The 22,036-nt window shown below is 42.7% G+C and overlaps 1 protein-coding gene and 1 non-coding gene across 2 annotated transcripts; one reads left to right on the top strand and one right to left on the bottom strand.

Moving 5' to 3' along the window:
- The first annotated feature begins 400 nt into the window (after nt 1-400).
- LOC138367249 (uncharacterized) lies at nt 401-787 on the top strand. The gene has a single exon (XM_069328660.1). The coding sequence runs from the start codon at nt 401-403 to the stop codon at nt 785-787; it is 387 nt and encodes a 128-aa protein (XP_069184761.1).
- An 18,597-nt stretch (nt 788-19,384) lies between these two features.
- On the bottom strand, nt 19,385-19,462 carry TRNAV-GAC (transfer RNA valine (anticodon GAC)). The gene is given in 2 exon segments: nt 19,385-19,420; nt 19,426-19,462. It is a non-coding gene; the product is annotated as a tRNA-Val (tRNA).
- Nucleotides 19,463-22,036: the final 2,574 nt, after the last annotated feature.

Genomic DNA, 22,036 nt, shown 5'->3' on the forward strand with positions numbered 1-22,036 from the left:
GGCGTGTTTCCATGGCTTAAAATATCATCATATGTGACACGGAACGTTGAAAAAAGTCTGTGGCGTGCGTCAAGCATATCTGGTTAAGGTTAGTACATTGCATTTAAGACGCTGCAGCACAGACTTAAGGGAATGAGCCGGATGGAGTGAGTGTTGAGAGCGGTCGCTACCACAAACCACCACCACCTCCAGCACCACAATTTTCCCCCAAGTCTTGATATGATTTGCTACTCTCGCAATACGGAGAGAAATTGTTAAGTGAATGCTGACAAAAAAAAATCCTTTTTTTCACCCGAAGATTATATTGCCTCTATTTAGATGGGTTCTTGTTAACATGTACCTTACATAGCACGTCTGTACTGTATGTATGTTTGTGTTCATTATATATTCGTGCACGTACATGAAAAGGAAAGCTTACACGTACATTCGTGCACGTACTGAAAAGGAAAGCTTACACGTACATTCGTGCACGTACATGAAAAGGAAAGCTTACACGTACATTCGTGCACGTACTGAAAAGGAAAGCTTACACGTACATTCGTGCACGTACATGAAAAGGAAAGCTTACACGTACATTCGTGCACGTACTGAAAAGGAAAGCTTACACGTACATTCGTGCACGTACTGTAAAGGAAAGCTTACACGTACATTCGTGCACGTACATGAAAAGGAAAGCTTACACGTACATTCGTGCACGTACATGAAAAGGAAAGCTTACACATACATTCGTGCACGTACTGAAAAGGAAAGCGGCTTAATGAAGGTTTCGAGCGAAATTTCGTGTTAAACTTCACTTCCGAAATGGAGAGTAAAGGTAAGTTTACTTTTCCTGTATGTAACAAGGGTCGGGAAGAAAGGGTGGCTTCGGCACCTTAGTCTATACTAAAGGAAGAAAACGAGGAATGTGATTTAATGCCAGTAGCGCGAGGCCTGACAGGTACAAGTGAAGTCTTGGCAACAGTGCCCTCATCCACAGCCGCCAAGAAGCAGGTTGACGAGGAACTGACTAGAGTCAAGTCAAGTAGGTCATTGTTAACAACGGAGTCTTTAACGGTTAGGTAGAAGAGACCGTTACAAAGCAAGGAGAACTGCCATGAAGAGGCCAACACAATAGAGCCTGTCCTGCCTATTAAACTCTTCAACAGGAACCCTTCTTCAACGGCCCACAAGACAACGGAAAATGTCTTGAAGACATAATTGTCAGAAAGTGACCCCTTACCAAAACAAGCAGCTCACCATTTGCTACACGAGGAAGAAGACAGCCATCTTGCTCCCGACACCGAGCGATATGTCTTGCAAGAGGTGAAATGTCATCTATTCCTTTACATTCCTATTTCGGGACCGTCGAGATCACCGATCACAATATATATGCATGAGACAACATCTCTTTTTTATCAAGACGCTTGACAATGCGCAAACGGCAAGTTTCCCTTAAAATATCACATCGTTTCTTCACGGTTTCTTCACAATAATCACCAGAGATATCATTACCAACAACACCGAAATAATCTACAAATTACAACGAAATTACAAGATTAGACATAGCCAAAGCGCTTCTTATCACGAACGTCAGTTAAAGATAACATGATTCACGCCACCAGAGGTGTTATCCAAGCCTTGTCTTGAGCGGGAAAATAACCCATTCTCCCTGGGTTTGTTCAAAAACAAAATTTATACCATCTCGGCAGGTTGCATGATAACAGCGGAACAAAGTAACTAAATCAAGGTAAAATCATGAAATTTCTTAAGAGTTAGAACTCAAAACTCACGTCCAGTGATTAGTTTTGCTATAAATTTTGTAAAATTCCTTCACAAACTATATAGAATAAAAAATGAATTTCTTAGCATATATATATATATATATATATATATATATATATATATATATATATATTTATATATATATATATATATATATATTTATATATATATATATATATATATATATATATATATTTATATATATATATATATATATATATATATTTATATATATATATATATATATATATATATATATATATATATATATATATATATATATATGTATATATATATATGTATATGTTTTTTAAATAACAGGATTTGCCTCTTCTGGCAGCAAAAACCAAGCGCCATCCAAACAGAGCACGAGGGTACAATCAATCAACACTCTACAATTTGAATTCATCCACCCAGCAAATTGCCCTCGACGTCCTACCGATGTCACACAAATTGAAAGTTGCTTCGTGACGCTGACGTCGCTGACGCTCAATGCCTGCTAGTCCCCTCCAGGCTCACCTGCCGTGCTCACCTGCCACAAGCCGTGCTCACCTGCCACAAGCTGTGCTCACCTGCCACAAGCCGTGCTCACCTGCCACAAGCCGTGCTCACCTGCCACAAGCCGTGCTCACCTGCCACAAGCCGTGCTCACCTGCCACAAGCTGTGCTCACCTGCCACAAGCTGTGCTCACCTGCCACAAGCCGTGCTCACCTGCCACAAGCCGTGCTCACCTGCCACAAGCCGTGCTCACCTGCCACAAGCCGTGCTCACCTGCCACAAGCTGTGCTCACCTGCCACAAGCCGTGCTCACCTGCCACAAGCCGTGCTCACCTGCCACAAGCCGTGCTCACCTGCCACAAGCCGTGCTCACCTGTCACATACAATACTGTTCTCCACCCATCTTCCAAGCGGACACGGGGGAGTCGGAGGGGAGGTGGCTGGCTGGTCAATCAAGGCTCCCTCCATCCATTACCATAATGTGTTGATTTTCTCCCTCAAGGTCCTGGACGTTGTTGGGACATGTGTCGTGGGGAGCATTACCCTAGAGGGGTAATGCTCTCCATTTGCTCCAGCAGACACCACCCTAGAGGGTGGTGTCTGCTGACGTACGTCTGGGCAGTAGAAGGTCCTTTGTCTTCACACGCGAGAGTCTCTGGGCTGTTTCTTATGGAGTTCTCACCAGATATCCGCTGTCTCTGAAGAAAGTCCACAGGTTGTTCAGATACTTCTCGACTTCCGTATCTAGACTTGTTATGCGTCGTATGCGATTCCCAAAGCGAGGGATCTTTGAAGGGATGAGGAGTGACAGGACTTTTAGTGCAGATTGGCAGGTTGTAGTCTTCGTAGTACACTCTAGTCTGAAGACGCCGCTCTCCCTCGAGGTAGACACGTGTGTCGAGGAAAACCAATTCCCGCAGAATTAAATTGAACTATACAGCCAAGGTCTGGGTAGATTCCTTCCCCACCTGTCATTACTCCGAAGACATGATCGATGTATCTGAAGTAGATGATACCGGGTGGGAGGCACAGGCTTTACGCAGCTCCTCTAAGGATGTGTGCATGAACATTCTCCATCGTCAAGACGAAGACACTCACTCTTATTAGTGTTCTTTTAATCTGGCTGAAGGCTTTGCTATCACTGAACAAAAGTGTGTCCTCTAGGACTCGTCACAAACACTGTTCGCTGAGCGCTTTCTACTGGTGATCTTACTCAAGCATCTCTAAGACCCTCCGCAATTTCGTCCTTGTATTCCTCGAAGTAGGTTGCTGCTCGGCAGGGCGCTTCTACCCGAGGAATAATACTAGCTTACAAGGTTGAAACATCAAGGGGAAATGTTGACCAGACCACACACTAGAAATTGAAGGGACGACGACGTTTCGACTTGAGAATGACCATTCACAATCGACTTGAGAATGGTCCAGGACGGACCGAAACGTCGTCGTCCCTTCAATTTCTAGTGTGTGGTCTGGTCACCATACTTCAGCCACGTTATTGTGACTGCATCAAGGGGAAAAACAAGTATAGACGTCCTCCTGTCACGGCTGGTTGATAATTTGCAATACTCCGAAGGACGTCTGTTGCATTCCTCAGCCTCTGGGAGCCAGGCGACAGTAGTAGAGAGTAGTGAGGTGTCACAGGAAGGCTCTCTGAGGCGTCACAATCACCCAAGACGGCCAGAACCCATCGTCACTTCCTTTTTTTTCAAATGTGTGGGTTGCGACGTCTTCCCCAGGTGGTTACTTTAGGGAAATGTAAATTGTAAGACGTTTTGCTGAAAGTGACAATCATTTTGTGTGACAAGAATATTCCATTGAAATAAAAATATACGATAACAGATTCATTATTCAAATTTAAACAACCTAAGTTAAGCTAATATTCTTCGACCTGTCTCCATGTAATCTGAGACCCACCTCCACGTATCCCTAGACCCACCTCCACATAGCCCATAGACCCACCTCCACGTAGCCCTAGACCCACCTCTACGTAGCCCTAGACCCACCTCCACGTAGCCCCTAGACTCACCTCCACGTAGCCTTAGACCCCACCTCCACGAAGCCTTAGACCCCACCTCCACGTATCCCTAGACCCACCTCGACGTATCCCTAGACCCACCTCCACGTAGCCCCTAGACCCACCTCCACGTAGCCCCTAGACCCACCTCCACGTAGCCCTAGACCCACCTCCACATAGCCCTAGACTCACCTCCACGTAGCCCCTAGACCCACCTCCACGTAGCCCTAGACCCACCTCCACATAGCCCTAGACTCACCTCCACGTAGCCCCTAGACTCACCTCCACGTAGCCCCTAGACCCACCTCCACGTAGCCTTAGACCCCACCTCCACGTAGCCTTAGACCCACCTCCACATAGCCCCTAGACTCACCTCCACATAGCCCCTAGACCCACCTCCACGTAGCCCCTAGACCCACCTCCACGTAGCCTTAGACCCCACCTCCACGTAGCCTTAGACCCCACCTCCACAGACGCTCTGACCACAAACATAAAAGCCTAACAGACCCGGGCGCCCAGTAACCTCTCTGGGATTGGTTGCTCTCAGACTTACAAATTCAAATTTCTATATATATTCAGAAACGGTAATCGTAACAAATTTATGCAAATGGTTACAGCTGTAACTGGACTGGTGGACCGGCCGAGTGGACGTGGTATCCTGTAACACACTGAACAACACGAAACTTGTTCTTAATGTAGAGAGATTTGTGCTTTTAAACGTTGAGCATAAAATATAAATGGTGAGGCGCGCACACACACACACACACACACACACACACACACACACACACACACACACACACACACACAGTTGATCTGTGTGTGTGTGTGTGTGTACTGTAATCTGTACACCAGTTGATTGACGGTTGAGAGGCGGGACCAAAGAGCCAGAGCTCAACCCCCGCAAGCACAACTAGGTTAGTACAACTAGGTGAGTACAGAGAAATATATGTAGTAGATATAATAGAGGAAAAATAAATGGGTTAGAAAGGCGGGATCCAAGCGCTAATATCTCGATTCTGCAGACACTATTAGTAAATAAAAATAGTAAATACACACACACATGTATACATTTCTAGTTACATTTTAACACTGAGTCATTACATTATATTACAATTATTGTCCATATATATATTGTATTAAAATCTGCAGTAAATTATCAGACAAGGCAGCCTTTTATACCCGGTAGAGACAGAGTAGACAAGTAATCAGAACACCCAAGAAACTTGTGTGAAAATAGTGTTGCGACCGTCAGAAAATAGACGGGGAAGAAAGGCGTGAAACTCGAGATCTTGAACCAAGAAAGGAGCACAAAACTGAGCTCCTCAGGGACAGTGATTGTGATCAGGTGGCACAATGGTCCGGGTACCTGAGCCCTCACACCCACCTGCTACACTCTCCGTAGATAAGACACACGAAAAAAAAATCATATTCGTGAAGATTTTAGATATGAAAAGGCAATACTGTCCGCTAGAAGACCAGGTATTTCTGTACTTTTAGTCAAGTATTAGAGATTAGTTGTACCAGCAACACACCAGACGCAACCTTGGAGAGACACAGACAACCCTCCTTGGGTAGAACACATCCTCGGAAGATACAGATCCCCCCTGGGAGAGAGAGAGAGAGAGACCCCATCCTCTGGAGAAACAGGGCCCCTTCGGATATAACGAGCCCTGGGGAGAGGCAAACCTGGAAGTTATCCATGTACTAGTAGCGGTGTGTGTGGCTGCAGTGTGCTGTGTGTGTTACGGTAAGGCTATACGCACATAGATGAAGCAATTATTGTTGAGTGACTCGAAGAGAAAACGTCAGGAAAGAGCTTCGTGAAATGTTCTTGCGTGATCAGTTTTTTAAGTGTTTTTCATTTAAAAAACCAGCTGGCCCTCATTAACAAAAATCCAAATGGTCAGTCCATGCAGCCGCCAAACCCTCTGAAATGAAACCTCGCCCGTGTGTAAAGCAATGAAAAGTGCTTTACACACGACTCTCTTCTCCCTCTCTCTTTTCTCTCTCTCTATCTCTCACACACACGCATCATGAATGTATGTGCCCAGCAAACACAATGCTATTTTTACGATTGTGTCTTCAATGTTGTAGTTGTGGTCTGAAAAACTGTTGAAAAACTATCTGGAGAACCAAACCCACATGTCATATGTGATCCGCATCGCTGGGAGTCTCAATAGGAGCTGAGCCAATTGAAGAGAGTATAGGTTGTAATAGGGGTCGATCCCGACCTGCCTATGACAGTCATCTACCACCAAATGTGTCTTCCTGAAAGGTTATGTGAAGCAAACTTCAGACAGACAGACAGACAGACAGACAGACAGACAGACAGACAGACAAACAGACATTCTCTTTTACAGATATTTAAAGTTTATCGTTTGCAATAATATTGTATCACTGTGCTTAAATTATAATTTGTTTCTAATAATTAGGGATGTAGATAATGAAACAATTTAATGCCAGATAAAATACCAATGATAATATCGCTTATAAATATCAATATACAATTGTGTACGCCTCTCATCAGAGTTAATAATACTATGCTGATATTTTAGAAAATATTAACAGCAATTTTGGATACAGAAAATATTTGAATTTATTCTCAAAAATTGTATTCAAGTCGTTCTTTTTATTGGTTATATAAATTCGTTCTTGATTAGAAATTCACTTTTATTATGAATAAGTCAATTCTTGGCTGCATATCGAAGGCCTCAACGTATTTGTAAGCCCATTTACTTCAACGTTTCAATATCAATTCCAAGCAAATTATTTTGCCAATTTCGAAAACAGCTTAACTTGGCCTGTCAATTTCACGCTTCGGTCGATCCCTCGCCCTGAGTGGAAATTTGGGTATTCGATGAAGCTCCCCCTCGAACTGGGGAGGTTGAAGGGGGAGGGGTGTATGTCCTCTACTGGTGACCTGGGCTTGAGAGCCCCCCTTTTCTGGTGACCTGGGGGAGTGTGTGCTCCCCCCCTTCTGGTGACCTCTAGATGAATATACTTAGAACATTATAACTGGTGACTTTTCTGAAGCAATTACCCAACTACTTATCTGATCGAGAGACTTTCTTCCTGGTGATCACTTTCCTCATTGGTAGGGACGTGAGATCACATTTTCCCTACTGGTGATCAAGCTGCGTTCATCTTCCCCCCATTGGTGATCTAGTTGTGATCACTTTCCCATCGTTGGTGATCTGGTTGTGATCATTTTCCAACCGTTGGTGATCTAGTTGTGATCATTTTCCCATCATTGATGATCTAGTTGTGATCACTTTCCCACCATTGATGATCTAGTTGTGATCATTTTCCAACCATTGATGATCTAGTTGTGATCACTTTCCCACCGTTGGTGATCTGGTTGTGATCATTTTCCAACCGTTGGTGATCTGGTTGTGATCATCTTCCTATCATTGGTGATCTAGTTGTGATCACTTTCCAACCGTTGATGATCTAGTTGTAATCATTTTCCAACCGTTGGTGATCTGGTTGTGATCATTAATCTCCCTGTGACGGCCCGTTTGCGATACTTTCCAAACCGTTTATTTTCTGGCAGTAAATATTTCCTTGTCATTAGCTGCGAACTCTGTCATAGTCCCCCCTTTGTGATTTTACTGTGTTATTGTAGTGTCCTGGTGATCTTACTGTGTTATCATAGTATTCTGGTGATCTTACTGTGCTATCATAGTATCCTGGTAATCTTACTGTGTTATCATAGTATTCTGGTGATCTTACTGTGTTATCATAGTATTCTGGTGATCTTACTGTGTTATCATAGTATTCTGGTGATCTTACTGTGTTATCATAGTATTCTGGTGATCTTATTGTGTTATCATAGTATTCTGGTGATCTTATTATGTTATCATAGTATCCTGGTGATATTACTGTGTTACTATCACGAGCGATTGTCTAATAAATTACTAAAAGGACAATTAAGGACCCTTAAACCGGGAGTGTATAAAGTAAATAGGGCCCAAGTAGTACAGTCGGATTCGTTCTCGACTCACAATCGAGAATTCCAGGTTCGAATCTCGGGTGGGACCGAAATGTTCTCATGTTCTCCACCCCATATATCCTCTTCCATTATTTGCCTACCATTGTAATCATTTTCACTACAAACTACATTACTGTACTCAAAACTTTGAACCAAGAATGCAAAACCCTCCTCTGAACATTAGTTATACGAGCCAGTTCTAAACTTTTTTGTTTTTTTCTTTATTAACATATTAGGTACATCTGCATTAGTGCAGGTGCCCTAGACTATATGAAGTGGAGTACAGTGTGTCAAAAAAGCTAACTAGGTGATGCTAAAAAATCCCCATCACACAGGATGGTTAGTCATACAGAGGCATGTGATAAGCGGTCTGCACTGGCAGACTCCGGATGCATTTTGAGAATATCAACACCACAAGATTGAATAAGGTAGCAGTGGTAATACAAGTCCCCATCTCGCAGGATGGTTAGTCATACAGAGCCATGTGTTTAATAGCCTGCACTGGCAAATTTTGGGTACACTGTGAGGATATCTTCAAGAATACGAGAGTGAATACAGTAATTGCAAAGCTCCAGGTACCTCATGCCAACTAATAGTTAAATGAATGATAAACTCTACGGTTTTTTGGTTACACATTTCATATCAACTTTTGGAATGGGGTTCGGAGGTCAATTCCCTTCAAGGTTAAACAAAGGCGCCGACTGCGACCACCCAATGGGACTCCAGAAATGAACAAGCACCGTGCCAAGTTCTGTTAGGTAAGCCCCAAAAGCCTGCCTTCCAATCTTAGACAAGCAGAGAGACTTTCTATTTGATAGACTATAGAGGTGTAGTCACTTTCCAGCTGCTCCCGGGGCTCTTTTCCCCCTTTCCCACTCTTCCCTTTTTCCCAATCTCACCCCCTTCCTTTTTCACCTCTCTCTATCCCTGTTCTCATCTCATCTCCTCGCCCTATCATTCCCTCTCCAACTTTCTCCCTCAAGAACCGCCATCTCACCCTCTCTTCCCTTCCCTCCCCATCTCACCTTCTCCTTTCCTTACTTCTCCATTCTCCTCCCTCCTCCTCCTCCTGCCCTCACAATCTTCCTCCATCCCAATCTCCCTTAATTCCTCTTCGTTGGAACTCAGTCCAGACGCGAACAAATAAATTCATTCGTATATTCTTATCAAAATTCAATAGTATTCCATACCTGAAAAATTACGTAGAGAAAAATCAGCCCTTTTTTGTTTACATGTAACGAGAATAGTGTAAATAAAATTATTTACTGACTAACCGGCTCTTTACACGAGCCCCCGAATTCCTTTACAATTACTTTACAAAGGAAGTTTCACACGACAACTGAAGCAGAGAACAATGACCAAGCACAACAGCAGCTACAAAAGGAAGCTCCTACACAACACCGACAAGAAAAACAAGGGGGCGGGCCGCCACAAGAAACCCAAAAAGACCATCCCAGTCGGACATGGCTGGCCCGGGCCACACTGACAGTCTTATTATCTCGGGCCACACGCAAACATGAGCTCAGGACGCGCCTGATGACGTCGCTTCCTCCTCCACACTCATACGTCCATCCACCTGCCTCTCCACACCACGACGCTGGAGGGGTCGGGGAGAGGGGCAAGCCTGGTGACGGTTAGGTTAGTGACACCTCGCTGCAGACCGGTTTTCTCTGGCAAGGACCCCCATGAAGGTGTTCTATGGTGATTGCAATCGAACCTTCCTCATCATTCTGGCAGAGCTCCATCAATACCAGATCTGCATATATGGTCTGGTATAGACTTGTGGATCATATCACAGCAGTTTGAGACTAGGCATTCAAAGCTAGTAGATAAGGCATTGAGGAGAGAGAGAGAGAGAGAGACAGAGAGAGAGAGAGAGAGAGTTGAGACTTCATAGAATTAAAACAGATTTAGTTTTCTTGATTGTATACATATTATGAACTGCTGAAGCATTTCTCGTGATGTTTTGATAGAACTTTAAGATTTTCACGGGGCGGTTGAATTCCTGTTTTGCTGTTAGTTTTTGTCTGGTCTTAAATTATTTTATATCCTCATTGTTACTTGCGTTTTACTTGCTTGTAATGTTTTTCAGTACAGCCAGACGATCATGTTCCTGAGGTCGTAGCTTGTATTTTGTTTTTTATTGGTTGTTATTTTATCTTCCCGTTCTCCTCTACGGTGCCAATTGTGCTATCGAGGTGTTATTAAACCGAGGGCTGAGGAACTTAATAACAGGTGTAGGTAACAATAGATTTAAATTGCATAAGTTTAAATTCAGAAGAGACTTGGATAAATGTTAGTTTGGAAGCAGCATTGTTAAATTATGGAACAAATTACTTGGAACATAATAATATAGACGTTTAGAATTGCTAGATTATTTAAAGTATAAATTAGACAAATATATATGCACGAGTCTAATAAATAGCAGCTCCCTCGTCTTGTTCGAAAACAGTTTGTTCTGTTCTTAAATCAAACCATTTCATATGTAGGCTTGCTCATGTCATACTCGAGAGAAACGTCTATAAATTGAGCTCAGGTATATATATATATATATATATATACAATATATATATATATATATATATATATATATATATATATATATATATATATATATATATATATATATATATATATATATGTCGTACCTAGTAGCCAGAACGCACTTCTCGGCCTACTATGCAAGGCCCGATTTGCCTAATAAGCCAAGTTTTCATGAATTAATTGTTTTTCGACTACCTAACCTACCTAACCTAACCTAACCTAACTTTTTCGGCTACCTAACCTAACCTAACCTATAAAGATAGGTTAGGTTAGGTTAGGTAGGGTTGGTTAGGTTCGGTCATATATCTACGTTAATTTTAACTCCAATAATATAAAATTGACCTCATACATAATGAAATGGGTAGCTTTATCAGTTCATAAGAAAAAAATTAGAGAAAATATATTAATTCAGGAAAACTTGGCTTATTAGGCAAATCGAGCCTTGCATAGTAGGCTGAGAAGTGCGTTCTGGCTACTAGGTACGACATATATATATATATATATATATAATATATATATATATGATTACTCCAACTTTGAGGCTTGTCATCAAAGACACATATGTAAGGCTGAAGGAACAGCAGACAATATACACGTGGATAAGAATACATACACGAGGGTAAGAATACATACACGGGGATAAGAATACATACACGAGGGTAAGAATACATACACGTGGGTAAGAATATTTATCGCCTGAGGCCGCTGACATCAGCATATGAATCCGGCCCCGGCCGGCAGGAGAGAGTGCCTGATATACATGACAAAGTGAGCAAGAATGTAATAAGCCCGTAGGGAACCGCACTTCATCATTTTGGGCCCACAGCCCTCTTGGGACAGTGTAGGTGACGGGGAGGAAATTTAAGAAGAGGGTAAGAATGAGACAGGCGATTGGGGAGAGGTGAGAGAAGAAGAGGACGTGTGTGAAAGGGGAGACGAGAGAGTTAGACAGGTGTAGGAAGAGGCATTATGTAAGGGAAGAGGAAAGAGGTGAGGGTAGAAGATACAAGTGAGGGGTGAGGAGACACGAGAGGGGAGAGAAAGGACAGGTGAGGGATGGCTAATGTTGACTTATCTGGAATTTACAATGCAGATCCCGGTACCCCCTGTGGCTTGTGTTCCGAGAACATGGCTGCTGCGTTGACGGCAGGAAATGCAAAGTTGCTGAGGCAGCAGCTGCTTCTGCTGCTGCTGCCTGAGCGAGAAGGGAACTTGATGTCGCAGAGTGGAGGTGCGTGCATGTTTGTGTACCGTGGTGGATGTGTGCACTCACATTTGTGTGGTACGGTGGACGTGCGTGCATACTTGTGGGGTAGAGTGACGTTGCGTGCATGTTTGTGGGGTACAGTGACGTTGCGTGCATGTTTGTGGGGTACAGTGACGTTGCGTGCATGTTTGTGGGGTACAGTGACGTTGCGTGCATGTTTGTGGGGTACAGTGACGTTGCGTGCATGTTTGTGGGGTACAGTGACGTTGCGTGCATGTTTGTGGGGTACAGTGATGTTGCGTGCATGTTTGTGGGGTACAGTGATGTTGCGTGCATGTTTGTGGGGTACAGTGACGTTGCGTGCATGTTTGTGTTGTCCGGTGGAGGTGCAGTCATATTTTCTGGCACTGTTGACGTGCGACCACATTTTTACCAATATATTTATCAACGTTCTGGGAAGCCTTCAAAATTCTCCTTTACTTATATGACAAACTAGAGTGGGTACCTGCCTCGCCTTGGCCTTCTTCAGCCATTCCTCTATAACCTTCCTCCCATACTCCTGCCCCCCCTCTTTCTTTTTTCCCCTCTCCTCTGGTCTCTCCCCTATCTCATATCTATCCCCTCTTCTTTCATCGTCATCTTTCTTCACAGTAAACTCCCCTCTATCCCCTCTCATTTTCTCTTATTCCCTCTCACCCATCTCCCCTCTCCCCCCTTTTCTCCTTTTTCTCCCCAACATCACCCCCTCCCTTCCTCCCTCCACCCTCTCTACATCTCTTCCCTCTCACTCACGTCTCCTCCTCTCCTCACCTTTCTGCCTCTCTCTATTTCCCTTTCTTCAAACACTACCCACTTTCTCTTCCGTCCCTTCAAACAGCCCGTTCTCCTTCCCCTCTCTTCAGTTTTAACTTCTTAACCCTTCTCCTTCCTTCTCTCTTTCCCTCTCCACACTCTTTCTCAATCTCAGATTTTTTAACACATTTAGGTACATCTGTATTTGACCCGCTACCCTAGACTATATGAAGGGGAGTACAGTGTGTCAAAATGTGACGACACGTGATGCTAAAATCTCCATCACACAGGATGGTTAGTCATACAGAGGCTCTGTAATGCTTTTGCGCTACCGCTCACAGGATGAGTATGGGGTGCACAATAAACTAGCCGCCTTCGGCGGCAACAATCAATCAAAAACAGAGGCATGTGATAGATAATCTGCGCTGGCAGACTCCGGGGTGCATTATGAGGATATCATCATGAACACAAGAGTGAACATGGTTGCAGTGATACTAAAAGTCCCCATCTCGCAAGATGGTTAGTTTTACAGGGCCATATGTTCGGTAGCCTGCACTGGCAAATTTTGAATGCATTATGAGGCTATCGTCAAGAACAAGAAAATGAATAAAGTACTTGCAAAGCTCCAGGTACCTCATGCCAACGGGTCTGAATGGTCTAATAACTGGGCATTCGGTGAAATGTGGGAGATCATGCCGCAGTTCCTGCTCGCAGAGTTTGCACCTTGAGAGCTCAGGATTGGGAGATCCGTCACCTGTAGCCACCTGCTACAGGTAACGGTAACCCAACCTGATCCTGGCAACCACTGTGTCGCAGAGTCTGGTGGACTTTTTTCTGCTGCCCATAAACATAGGTTTCAGATCTGAACAAATCATAACTTTTTATACTGGTGCTTTCAGGTCGTTGGGAATCGGTAATTTCTCTCCTATCAGACCTGATTTTTTGGAACAATATAGTTTTGACAGCAGAGATAGGGATACCTAGGTCTAATTCAACTCATAATATATCTACGGACAACATAACCAATGTTTCAGACACTCCATTTTCTTGCGTTAAATTTTGGTTGTAAGACGCAAGATAATTGTAGGGTCAACAATACATTCTTAACCCCCACAAGCACAACTAGGTGAGTATACACACACACACAAACACACACACACACACACACACACACACACACACACACACACACACACACACACACACACACAAACACACACACAAACACACACACAATTTCAATATTTTTTCAATATTTTTACTATTTTTCTAAGATGGTGAGATGAGACACCCAGCTTAGGTGCTGGTCAAGAGCAAGACGGAGAACCTGGTGTTTGAACACTCACTCTGAGGCTGTCTAGTATATTACCAAGGAGCGCCCTGAGAAATACCACGATCAATATTAGTGCTAATATTGCTGACCACTAACAACCTCCATGTTTAAACATCAATATACCTCTTTATTAGTATTATATTGTAATTCAAGAAGAGTCAATAACTTGGGTTTGAAAAAAACAAAATATTTAGCCTCTACAGGACTCGAACCTGCGACCTCCAGCAAGTTTCAGCGACTGGCGCTCTACCAACTGAGCTAAGAGACAAGTGATGATACATGACGTTGGAAATGTATTTAAGAAGGTCGTTTGTCGCCCAACAACCGAGATTGTAAAGGGTTCTATTGTCTCATTTGACGTTGTCGGGAGGAGGAACTTCGCCAAACACACCGAAACTACGACGTTGGTACAACGTTCGACCAAGTTTTAACGCCTTCTAACCAGTTATAACAACCAATATAGCAAGTTGTAACAACGTTCTAATACGTCATAAACACGTTAAGCCAAGATGTAACAACTTTATTACAAGTTGTAACAAGCGGAAAATAGAGACAGTTTCGGTTTGTGTTTCCAGGGGTTAACCGGGTACTTAGGTTTATTGAAATCCCACTCAAGGTAATTACTGACCATCTCCAGAATACAACCCGCAGCTCGTAACGAAATAGTTCCTCTAATCTGTTTTCTGCTATGTGAACAGGTGCATAAGATGAAAGAAAAAGCAACGCAAACGACTTCGTTAGCTGGCGAGAGTAAAAAAAACTTTGAGTGTCTGGTGGTGTATGTTATGTGTTATGTGTTATGTGTTATGTGTTATGTGTTATGTGAGGGAGGGTTGAAACGTCAAATGAAACCATAGAACCCTTTACAATCTCGGTTGTTTGGCGACAAACGACCTTAAATACATTTCCAACGTCAAGTATCATCACTTGTCTCTTAGCTCAGTTGGTAGAGCGCCAGTCGCTGAAACTTGCTGGAGGTCGCAGGTTCGAGTCCTGTAGAGGCTAAATATTTTGTTTTTTTCAAACCCAAGTTATTGACTCTTCTTGAATTACAAAATAATGCTAATACAGAGGCACATTGATGTCAGTCTCAGCAGGTACAGTGGCAGGTATTGACGACGGGTGAGTGTGTTGGGTTTACCTCTAAGTGCTTCAGTTAAGGGTGCAGGCACGTTCTTTGTTAGGAGTGCAAAGGTATAACTATGATAAGAGAAAACGTCATTTTCTCGTATTACAACTCTTCTCCCAAGTGCAAGCACTATCCTAAACTTTAAGGTTGCTACTGTCTGTTATCCCCCCAAGATCACTGCTTCCTTGTTATGAGCGTTATCATACGTTCACTGTTACCTACTGATAACGGTGATAACGTTGAGTGGTATTCTAAGATCACACTACCCTTGTAACTCCATTTCCCAGAGTTATGAATGAATGAATGAATGAATATACCCTCACATGAATACTGAACTCTGCAGAAAACATTGATCCATGCAAGGCCGCTCCAGTATGTATCCACCGCTCCAGTATGTATCCACCGCTCCAGTATGTATCCACCGCTCCAGTATGTATCCACGCACTTGCATTCACATGTTGATCTAGCCGAGCCTTGATCATGGTCATAGACGGACCGAAACGTCGTCGTTTCTCCCTCTTCTAACGTGTGGTTTTGGTCATCACCTCTGTAATAGTGAAACATTTTGAATCCTCTAGTTTTGTTTTGTGATGCGCATGTTAATATGCCTCTTAGCTCAGCTGGTAGAGCACCGGAAAAGTGGATTACTTACTGGAGGTCGCAGGTTCGACTCCTGCAGGGGCTGGTTTTATTTTTATAAAAATCCTAGTGAAGGACATTTTGAGCTCTCGATGTTAAGTTCAACAAAAGATTTGGAAAATCGTGTGTAGTATATTTGAACATGAGAGCGTCTGCGTCTTCCAGGGTAAATAACAGATATTTGCCAAATTTGTATTATCCAACGCAACGCAGACATAGTCTATGTTTCTATAGTTTCAGAGTGGAAATCTTTGTACTAGAGTGAAAGTAAACATTAATTAACGCGCGTATCAAGGGGGTGTCAAGTTACAGCCCCGCTTCTGTGCCAGGTAAGTCCACTTCGGGCTCACCATAACCCGTGCTACTTGGAACTTTTTGTTTCCAGTAGCTGAATCTAAAACAACAACAGCAACAAGGGATGTGTGGTGGCAGATCACAGCATGTACACAACACCGCACTTAATGACGTCCCTCAAATTCAAAACTCAAAATTCAAATGTTTATTAAGGTAAAGTACATACATACAAGAGGTGATACAAAAATTGATATATTTATAGATAGAGCTAGTACATACAGTGCCTAAAGCCACTATTACGCAAAGCGTTTCGGGCAGGACCACAGTTTTCTGTTGACAACCTTCACGGTTTTCTGTTGAAAACCTCCACGGTTTTCTGTTGAAAACCTCCACAGTTTTCTGCTGGAAACCTCCACAGTTTTCTGTTGAAAACCTCCACGGTTTTCTGTTGAAAACCTCCACAGTTTTCTGTTGAAAACGTTTCAAATGTTCAACGAGCGACCGTGTACGAACCGTCCGTTCTTTTGATTTGCCGATCCGTAAGAATTGCAACTGTATTCCCTGGTAAAAAACATACGAACCCAAGCAAGCCATTCAACCTCGTCGAGGCCAATGCATAGAAAACGTCAACATTACATGGGAGGCATCTCCCGTCACGCAGGGTGCAGTCGCACCTCCACAGATCTCCAGTATCATCTATTGATACTGGTAATGGCTCAAAAGGGCCACCACTTACGGGCTATTCATGCCCGTGCCACCTTTTGGGTGGCTTAATCATTATCAATCAATCAATCGTCAACATTACATAACTTTAAATTGTACTAATTCGTCGCGTGTTTAAAGACCTTGGTCAATTTCGTATCTATGGAAACTTATTAGATTTACGTTTTCAAGATGTTGTTGTGATCAGTTATTTATAAATGATAACAAATTTACTTTAATAATATATTTATCGTAGAACGTTTTCTTTCACCTGATGCTGCTGTTCCCCTAGTTGCAACATAGGAACGGCAGGGAGTCAGGCAACTGTTGTGGGGTTGCATCTTGGAGAAGGGCAGTAGTTCGTTTAGGTGGACCTATAAGTAAGCCATTTATAAGTAAAAGACCTATAAGTAAGCCTATATGGACAGGCTTCCTGTCCCCGAGGGCAGGAATTATCACTCGGTGTCTGCTTAAGGAATCTGAAGATTCAACACTCGAGATTTTAAATGAAGCAAGATTAATTCCTATTCAAATTTATTAAAATTGGAAAGAAATGTGTCTGTAAGTCTTGAAGTAAGCTATAAAAATACGACAGTTATAGGTAATTACCACAGAAGTTGGTCTGATTCAGTTTTTGGCTGTGTCCAGGACCCAGTATCACTCTACCGTCTTAGACCGTAACCAGGATCCAATACCAATTAGTTTCAGTGGAGTAGCCTTAAACTGTAACCAGGACACAGATCTACTGTAATGTCTTAGTTGACTATAGCCAGAAAAAAATACCATTGTACTCTCTTAGATAGAAGCGAGGACCCTGTACCCTGTTAGACTTTCGCCAGGAACCTGTACCACTTACTTTTAGTGGTACAAGGTTAGACTGTTATCTGGAACTTGTACCAACGTACTGTCAATGAATATTGGTACAATGAACTTTGATGTTTCAGTGGTATTGTAAACTATTATTGTAAGAGTTGTGTATAATATTAAACCCGTACCCCTCAATGAAGACTGGTATGAGAGCTCTGATTATACATTGTATGAGTGATACAATGAGTGATATTTCACTCATTGCTATTTTATGTTTCTATATAATCCAGTTGGTAATAGTTGTTTTATAAAGCTCATAATTAACAACTCAGACATTATTGGTGGCAATGTTGGCAACAACAAACAAGCTTTATTTTTCTTAACAGCTGTGTATTTTAATCATGATCTAATAAGAATCAATATCGTTGACTTATAAACCAAACAAAAATTGTAGCCTCTACAGGATTCGAACCTGCGACCTCCAGCAAATATCAGCTAACTGGCGCTCTACCAACTGAGCTAAGAGACATATAGAGTAATGGATGATTGTCTGATAAATAAACATTAGGTTACTGAGCGTAATTAGTATATATATGCTCTAAAGTGCGGTTCATTTATACTTTTGTAAACTGTTAACAATAGTAATTGTATTATTTTCCTAGTTGTGAACAACATATCAATATATGGTTATGTATGGGTACTGGCTTTACTCTGTCAAGGAAATATTGACACAGATGCTACCCGCAAGATACATATATATACCTGATTTAATAACTTTTCATTCAATAAGGGTGAGAAGGTTTCATTATATACATCTATAAACACACTACAAGAAGCTGTGGTATAAGACATTTCAATATGTACTAACACTCGACAAACTAACACTTTTCCTAATAATCTGTTCACAATGCTGCTCCTGCTTCCCATTGATTAAAATTGGAAAGAAATTTGTCTAAGTCTTGAAGTAATCTACAAAAATACAGCAGTTATAGGTAATTACCACAGAAGTTGGTTAGGTACAGTTTTTGGCTGTATCCAGGACCCAGTACCACTCTACCGTCTTTGACAGTAGCCATGATCCAATACCAGTTAGTTTCTGTGGAGTAGCCTTAAACTGTAACCAGAACACAGAGCCACTGTAATTTCTTAATTGACTGCAGCCAGGATAAAATACCATTGTACTCTCTTAGAAGCGAGGACCCTGTACTCTATTAGACTTTCGCCAGAAACCTTTACCACTTACACTTACTTTTAGTGGTACATGGTTAGACTGTTATCTGGATCTTGTACCAATTTACTGTCAATGAACATTGGTGCAATGGACTTGTACCAATGTACAATGAACTTTCAGGTTTCTGAGGTATTGTAAACTATTAATGCAAGAGTTGTGTATATTATTAAACCCGAACCCCTCAATGAAGACTGGTATGAGAGCTCTGATTATACATTGTATGAGTGATACAATGAGTGATATTTCACTCACTCATCTTTTATATTTCTGTATATTCCAGTGGGAATTAGTTATTTTATAAAGCTCATAATTAACAACTCAGACATTATTGGTGGCAATGTTGGCAACAACAAACAAGCTCTATTTTTCTTAACAGCTGTGTATTTTATTTATGATCTAATAATAATCAATATCGTTGGCTTATAAAGAAAAAATTTGTAGCCTCTACAGGACTCGAACCTGTGACCTCCAGCAAATATCGTCAAACTGGCGCTCTACCAACTGAGCTAAGAGACAGATAGTGAAGTAGATGATTGACTTTTAAGTGAACATTGGGTTACTGGGCGTAACTGGTGTATATATATGCTCTAAAGTACGGTTCATTTATACTTTTGTGAAATGTTAACAATAGTAATTGTATTATTTTTCTAGTTGTGACCCACATACCAATATATGATAAAGTATGGGTACTGGCATGACTGTCAGGGAAATATTGACACAGCTGCTACTTTCAAGACATCTATATATATACCTGACTAAATAACTTTGAAATCAATAAGGGTGAGAAGGTTTCATTATATACATCTATAAGCACACTACAAGAAGCTGTGGTATAAGACAAATCGTGACAACTGTGTCAGAGTGCGGATGGTAGACCAGTTCACGGTACACTGCACTATTTGGGTACTGAATATCAACAACACAACGTAACTTGCGTTTAGTTAGAAAACACTGAGATACTTCCAGAACACAACGCTGCGTTATTTAGTGATGTTGTTTCTAGGTTACCAAATGTGTAATTTTGTTTACAATTGGCATAATTTTTAACTAATTAACTAATAAACCTCTCTTAACCTAAGTCATTCTAACCAAACCTAACCTGAGGTCTGATGGTAATTGTTGCCATCAGCTTCGGCTAGTTTATTGTGCACCTCATACTCATCCTGTGAGTTGTTATGGGTGCTAGGCCTGATTCTGGGAACGAACTCTTCCCCGTAGTGGACTGAGGTGCTCCCCTGTGGTGATCAGTGACGCCCAGTAGGAAGGGGAACTAAGCTCCGCAACACAATGCAGAAAGCTTCAATATTCAGCCCGTCCTCCTGCTTTGTTAGTACTTACAGTAACTGATTGATAAAGATTAAGCCATCCTATAGGTGGCACCGGCATGAATAACCCGTAGGTGGAGGCTCTTTGGAGCCATTACCAGTAGCAAATAGCTGATACTTGGGATCTGTGGAAGGATGGGGCCTTCATGGTCGCTCGCAGTTTATGGCCAGCAGGAGGCTTGGTCGCAGTTTAATGTGCAAGACGACACTTTATACATGAACAGTATAACTTCGGTAGTTTGGTACCATCAGGATCGTCCTCCTTTTCGAGAAATTGTAATTGTCTAGGAATTTGTGGTAGAATTTTGGGTCGCGGTATTCTTGCTTCAGTATGGTGAGGTCAGTGTATTAGGTCATGGTGTTGGCGTGGACATACATGGGGTGCGGGTATTTGTTCTGGTTGATTTTCTATTGTGTGCGTTGCCATTGAACTCAGTGGGCGAAGTGAAGAGCACATGGCAAGAACTTTTGTCGTCGTCGTTGGTCGCGAGGCTATTCTCGTCGATGTCGGTGGTGGCTCTGAAGAGTCTAATGGTGTTGGTTGTGGGACTTTCGGGTGGTCAGTCGTCGTCTTATCATGTGATGTCTTCGTTGGCACGGGCAGCCAGAATGTGGCATCCCTGTTACCGGACTGGTTGTGGGGCCGGATGCCGGGCCGGTCACAAGTCCAGGAGCTGGGAGAAGGTCACCTGGTACCGTCACCGACCGTAGTCCATTCGCGTGAGCAGCCGGTTGATGGTGTGGCCGCATAGGTTTACGTCGTTACCCGCCAATTTTTCGGCGAGGTGTAGAAGTACCGGTAACAGGGTGTTGTTGGTGGTAACTGCAGTTTTGGTTGGCGGTAGTGAGGGCTGCGGAGACGAGGGAGCAGGTGGTGTTGAGGAAAAAGCAGCTTCCACAGGTGTGTTCTCGGGCAAGGCCGGGAAAGCGGTCGTAGGCGGGATGGCTAGCTGAGGTGCGGTGGAGGTAGTGTTTGCCGTCATCTTTTTTTATTTCCACCTCCCGATGGTGACAGGTGAAACTGCAGTGTGCTGGCCATAGCAGAGTAGGCAGCGTCGGTGGGAGGATGTGCAGGCCGTGTAGTGGTGCTCCTGGGCGCAGATACTGCATTTCTGCACTTACTCGGTGCACTTCCTGGTGTAGTGGGAGTACCCGTAGCACTTGAAGCACTGACGAAGGTCCATATATCGTTCCTGGATCACTTGGGCGGCTGGAATGGTGAGTCCGGTGCAGTCACTTAAGTCCGTGTTTCATGGCGTGGGTCGCTGTGATGGCCACGATGAAGGTCACCTTCAGTGTCGGTCTGTGGGTGTTATGGCTAGCACTATAGCCCGTGCTACTTGGAACTGTTTGTTCGAAGTAGCGAATCTTAAACAACAACAACCACATTCTCACCCTTATTGAATTCAAAGTTATTAAGTCAGGTATACTTAGATATCTTGTAGGTAGCAGCTGTGTCAATATTTCCCTGACAGAGTCAGGCCAGTACTCACACATTACCATATATTGGTATGTGGGTCACAACTAGGAAAATAATACAATTACTATTGTTAACATTTCACAAAAGTATAAATGAACCGTTCTTTAGAGCATATATACCAGTTACGCCCAGTAACCCAATGTTCACTTATCAGCCAGCCATCTATTTCTCTATCTGTCTCTTAGCTCAGTTGGTAGAGCGCCAGTTGTTGAAATTTGCTGGAGGTCGCAGGTTCGATTCCTGTAGAGGCTACAATGTTTTTACAAGCCAAAGTGATTGACGTCC

Source organism: Procambarus clarkii, chromosome 21 (genome assembly GCF_040958095.1).
Source record: "Procambarus clarkii isolate CNS0578487 chromosome 21, FALCON_Pclarkii_2.0, whole genome shotgun sequence".
Taxonomy (NCBI): domain Eukaryota; kingdom Metazoa; phylum Arthropoda; class Malacostraca; order Decapoda; family Cambaridae; genus Procambarus; species Procambarus clarkii.